The 6,000-nt window shown below is 39.5% G+C and overlaps 1 protein-coding gene across 2 annotated transcripts in view; it reads left to right on the top strand.

Annotated features, from left to right (window-relative positions):
* Nucleotides 1–977: 977 nt before the first annotated feature.
* Nucleotides 978–6,000, top strand: part of pard3ba (par-3 family cell polarity regulator beta a) — a 134,788-nt gene continuing 129,765 nt past the window's right edge. For both annotated transcript variants that reach the window (XM_032556984.1, XM_032556983.1), the window contains exon 1: nt 978–1,471. In XM_032556984.1, the coding sequence (XP_032412875.1) occupies nt 1,355–1,471 (117 nt within the window). In that variant the 5' untranslated portion in view covers nt 978–1,354. The remainder of the gene's footprint in view (nt 1,472–6,000) is intronic.

Raw genomic sequence — 6,000 nt, 5'->3', positions numbered from 1 at the left:
GTGCTAAACTGGGCTGTAATTCTGTTCTGTCCTGGAAAATTTAGGGGATTACGGACAAATATGCAGGGTATTTTTTTATGGTGATTTACTAATTACGGATCACCTCTTTCTTTCTTTTTGTCCCATTCCTAGTCTTTAAATTCGCCTTGTTTACTCTGGATAAGATGAAAAATTTGTGCTTTCGGTGCTCCACTCTGCACATTTTGGGTGCAAAGCTTGCCGATGGGGTGGGGGAGTAAAAAAAAAAAAAGAGGGAAAAGTGCTTGTCCCAATTATGAATCCATTTGCAACGGTAGCTCTCTCTCTCTCGGATGTGATGGGGAGGAAATCCCAGAGAGCAAAAACCAAACAATGTGAGGGAATGAGGCACAGGAGAGGAGCCTGTCAGCGGCTGCTGATATCCATAAAGGCAATTTCACAACAGAACCTAATGACACAAAATGACAGAGAGTAATGGTGAGGTAATTAGAATCTGTGATGAGTGTGGAGAGAGTGTCAGGAGGATTAGAGAGCAGGGAGAGGTGTGCTTTTAAAGATCTTTTTAGAGATGTAAACAACTTGAAATAGGAACAGCACGGCCTTTGCCAGAAAAATAAGACTTCACAGCTGTAACTATGTATGTGGACTCTAATAGATTTTATTTGCTACAAAAATCTTTTTAAAAACATCTTTGCTGTATATGTATTGGTCTATCACATAAAAATGTACTAAAATGTGTTGAGGTTAGTGGTTATTATGTGACAAATTCTGGAATAGTTTACCTTTACAAGGCAAAATTAGAAAGAAATATACTGAGTATTTACTAGGAATGTTTATTTATTTACACCAACCTCAATTAGTTAACACGACACTTACAACACCCTTTTTTTTTCCTTTTTAAAGATTTTCTTCTAGGCACATATGACATAAAGATATCTAAAGCACACACAGGTAAACGCGGGTAGTGTCAGTGGGAGCGCACTATTCTTTCCTGCAGAGTGTCTGTGATTTCTTCCGGGTTTTTCCGTCTCACTTTGTTTTGTTTGGGTGTATCAGCTCTCGGCTCAGCATGACAAAAACTGCCCTTTTCCAGCCGTAAACGCCGCTTCCTTCGAGCTCTGTTAAAAACCAACATGTTTTCTGGGGGTTTGCTCAGCAGAAAACCTCGGTAGCCTCGGAAAAGTTCCGTTTTGACGTGATTTCACTCCGACCCGAGACACCTGTTGCTCCGGTTTCGACGGACAGGTGCTTTCCTCTGAAACAGGGAGCAGCTTCGGCTCCTCGGACCTGTCAAACTTGGATTAAACTTATTCTCTTATCGCGTGTGTTTTATTTTGTTGTTTTTTTAAAACAACAGTGAGAAGTTGTTGCTGACATGAAAGTTACCGTGACTTTCGGAGACACCTCAGTGGTGGTTCCCTGTAAAGCTGGATGGACCGTCCGGGAATTAGTCGAACAAGCCACACGGAGGTACCGCAGGATAGTAGAGCAGGTAAGCCCTCTGTAAAAAATATATACATAACTTATTTATTAATATTCTTATATACATAACTTTAGGAATGGTTTAGCTCCAATGACGCTTTATTTCATTCCAGTCGTGCTTGTCATTTTGTAACAAACGCCTCTCATACCTTAAACAAGGTGGTGGGTCACGTGACACGCCAGCGACTGTGTTTGTTATCCTCAAAGCTAACATAGCTAGCATTGGCTATCAGGTTTGATTGGCCTCCTCTCTGGCAAATTTTTATGTATTTCTAAAAGTATTTCTTCATTTCCGCAAAACGTGCAGACATTTAAAGGGAGTTGTATGTCTTTTACAAACAGTATTTCAAAAAGAAAGTTACAGGACTTCTTTTAACTCCTCCAGTTTTATTTATTTGTTTTTCTTAACATTTGTATTCTAAATATTATTATAAGGAAATCTGCTACTACTTTGCAGTGACTCTTAAAGTCCACACAACTTTTCATGGCAGGTGTTTAATTCAAGATTTTTTAAAACATTTTTATTTATTCTCAGAGAATTCTGACTTTTTTGTCTCATAATTTGGACGTTCATTTTCTATTTTTTTTCCCCTCAAAATTATGACTTCAATCTCAGAATGTCATATTTAAGTAATATTTTACGTCATTGAATAAAGTCTGATTTTTTTCTTCATTTTTTTTAATTAAAATCCTGTTTCATACATAAGAGTTCACACCATTAAACAGATACTTTGGCACCTTTTGATTTAATAACATTATTTTGTCATTTTGGCTTAAGTGTTTCCAGCATATTAGCTCTTGATTTGGGTTGTAAAAGTTTTCAAAATCCTCTTCAGGTGGCTCCACCTGTTAGATTTAGTTTTGTCCTCATCTTGGTCTTTCTACCTGTAACTCGCCTTTTTTTCTTTTTGGTTTAAATGTCATTACAGGTGCATTTACTCAAACAGTGAAAGCTCATCTTTTCACTCCTAAAATAAGAAATCCCAAATCTGTGCTATTTGTAGCTGTTCCTCTAAATTCAGTAGATTTATCCAATCTTCTAGGTTTCAAATTAAAATGTACGGATGTAGACGTAGACAAAACTGCAAATTTGTCGTAGCCAAACCAGGTTTCAGAACAAAGCCCTCAGAAAAGTGCAAGTCTTTGAGTCTGAGCAGAAACGTGTGGTTTTTGCTCAGGTTTCTGGGCGTCTTATGGTGGCTGTGGTTTGCAGAAAGCTCCTAGTAATTATCCTGAGGAGTAATTTCTTTAAACCTTTTCCACATTGTTCCACTCTACGACTGAGTCATGATGTTCTCCACTCACTGTGCATTTGTAGGATGCAGCAAAGCCTTCATGTCCTCTGATCAGGACGCGGTGTGGCATGGAGCAAGAGGATGGAATGATTTTTCTGTCCTTATCCCTTGTTTTGAAAAGTAATTGAGACTTTCTAAACACGGAGTTCCTAACGAATCTGTGGAAAGTATGGGATATGAGGTATTTTTCATGTCTGGAAAGAATGGAAAATTATGCCTCACCTTGAAAGTTATAGAAAAATATTTGTATTTCCAGACCTTTTCCCCTATTGCTTAAATTTTGTTATGCTTTCCCTCCATTTTTCCCTGTCTTCCACTTATTTTTTAAATATTATTTCCATCCTTTCTTCCCTGTGTACTTCCTTTGTTTTCTTCCTTCAGCCTTTCCTTTCCTGTACCCTCTACCTTTCCTCCTTGTTTGCTCACTTCCAGTTTGTTGCTTTTGCAGCTTACGCATTTAAAACCCACCGGCTGTAGAAATTCTTTCCGTAAATTTAAAGTGACTGTCTCTATTTTGTATTTTAAAGCATATGAAGAACTAGATGTGGAGTTTTTCTGCATATGAAACCCTGCAAGGATGTTTACATCCACACAAAGACACAACTCCTCAGTCATCTGTGTCCTCACCGTTGCGATCTCTCCAACATTAATCATCCTGCCAGGCTGACCTTTTTATTAATCAGCGGCTTGCGTGCATGCTGTCTTTGCGTGATAGCGTGCTGGCGTGTGTCTCGACGAGGATGCACGTGTTTCTGGTGGCAGACTCTGCTGTCTACCTGTACAATAGCTCGTGGTTTAAGCCCCGATATCTCGGCGGGCAGGTGGAAGTTGTGTTTGATGTCTTCAATGTGGCCGCAGCTGGAGAGGTGCGTGGTGGACAGGAGGCTTTGTCCTGTGAGTGATTGGGGATTAGGATTGGTGACAGGCCCCCCGTTCTTATCGGTTGGCTGGTGTCCGCTCAGCCTGCCCACACTCCCTCCCTCGGGCGCAGAGTTTCCGGTTCGGAGAAGCCTTGGAAGCACGGATTGAAGGAGCGATTGGATGGCACATCTAGATGGCTACAGACGCACACACACACGGCAGCACTCATCCCTCTCAGTGATCCCCTGAGCTGTGGAGTGTTTGCTTCACCGACAGCAGCAGCCAAGCCCTCTTCGCCCAGAGGGTCCCTGTTGACTCTGAGTGCGACACGCTGCGGCGCACAAGCTGCACCAGGCTAAACGCGACCGTGTGATTAGAATGCACCCGGGCCTTGATTGCTTTTCACAGAGCATGTTAATTAGCCGCTGATGCAAGACACTGACTCAGCAGTCCATGGCCTCTGCGCAGTATAAGGACAGTCCGGCTCGGCTCCAAGAGATGGGAGCAGATTAGCTGCCAGCAGAACCCATTTAGCGCCAGCATTAACTGCACGTTTCTCCACTCGCTGACCTCTCCGCTGACAGCAGGGGCCGCATCAAGAACCTGCTGATAATCACCGCGGGCGTGAGGATGTGCATTCTGTAGAGTCCTGCTGAGCTTTCCCACAATGCCGTGTGTAGACCATACTAATTAGCAGTTTATTCAAACGTGTTCTCAGCTATGCCTCATGTTCAGCTACTTTCATTGACACATTGTTGAGGAAACTATAGCTTATTATATAGTGTAATCTGGAAGAGGTGTGTTTGCACATTATCAGAGTGGTGATGCAGTCTGTGGAAATGTTTCTGCTGCATAAGATGGGGGGGAAATAGAAGATTGTGGGAGTGTGTGGAGTTTACACCTAGGATGTTATGACATATGAAGCTCTGTACAAAAGAATGTTTCTTTATATTTTTTGATATGAAAATGGAAAATCAGTATATCGAGGAATTCTCCATAAGTTTTGTCATTCACTAAAAAAGAAGCAAAACATGGCAGAAATCTCTTGAACTAAACTGGTGTTTGGCATTTTTTCAGTTTAATTTTGAGAAGGATGTCTGAATGTTCAAATATTAAGGTCATAAACAAGATGTCTCACAGAAATGTGAAGATCTGACCTTCAGTTCTATTGAATTCTGGAAAAAATAAATGATTTTGATTACACTTAAACAATAACAACCATTTTTTAAATCAAACAAAATGTTTTTATTTCTAGCTTAGCAAAGGCTCTTGTGATTTTTTTTTTTTGTTGCACATTTCCAATAAAAGTAGAAACTGATCAGCCGTTTTTCTGATTGTGATTTATATAAACTTATCATATGAAAGCATTTTAGGGTTTTGGTAACTTCTTTGGCATCTTGCGGTCTGCTTACAATATTACCTTGCTTGGCGAGTTAAACCTGGGTATGTTGGCATTAATTTTGAGCATCCAATTTTAATTAGTCAGCTATAATCTTCTCTGAAGGCCTCAGACAGCTCTTTGTATCTCACCAGGCATACCAAACTAAATATTAAAATAAATATCCTGTACTATGTTAGATTTTTTTGCCTTGAAGGTCAACAGAGTTCCTACTTCTCTGCGGAAGCTGGTGGCATGCAACATTATAAAGCAGATGTGATTCCTTATTAGCTGATAAGAGATTTTACTTCCTGATACAGAGGATTTTTCTGCCACATTGGCCTACCACAGTGTACTCCTTTGGAATTTATGGTTGGGTTTTTTTCAGATATAAAATGCAAATGTTTGGTTCAGCTCCCTTTTAAAGTGACACCCCTAAATATAATCTTGTACAGCAGACTACCTGTTGAAGTGGTTGTGTAATGTGTGTATCCCAGTAAAAAAAAACTCTGTAAAAAAATGAGTAAATGTACCCTAGAAATAAAAGATTGTTCTGTTAAGGTTTGTAAAAGGCTTCATGTCAATTTTAGTCAGATATACTGTAGAAATACGTAAGATTTCAGTTATTAAACAGAAATATTTCAGTGTACCAGCTGGTGATGTATTGTGAAAATACAGAAAATTTTTACTTTCGGATTAACAGAAATGTGAATAAATCAAACATGATGAACTATTAAATGACAGTAAAAAACATTACAATTTTGTTTTTGAGTTCATGGAAATGTTTGTAAAAGCAACAGGATCTTTCATATATAGCTTTAATCAAAACGGTATTTTTTTTTTTCAATCCCCACGTTTCACTAACTGTCATCTTTTCATCATCTCTGTTTTTCTCTCGCCTTTAAACACACCACCATCAATTGGTCCAACTTGAGAATAAGTCCTCATCGACGCGTTCATTAAAGGAATTATTTTTTTTTTATCACAGCTAAGCCCACACCGTGC

The sequence above is a fragment of the Xiphophorus hellerii genome, chromosome 24, assembly GCF_003331165.1.
Source record: "Xiphophorus hellerii strain 12219 chromosome 24, Xiphophorus_hellerii-4.1, whole genome shotgun sequence".
In the NCBI taxonomy this organism is placed as follows: domain Eukaryota; kingdom Metazoa; phylum Chordata; class Actinopteri; order Cyprinodontiformes; family Poeciliidae; genus Xiphophorus; species Xiphophorus hellerii.
The sequence above is the reverse complement of the archived record's forward strand: the minus strand, read 5'-3'. Positions and strand labels throughout refer to the sequence as shown.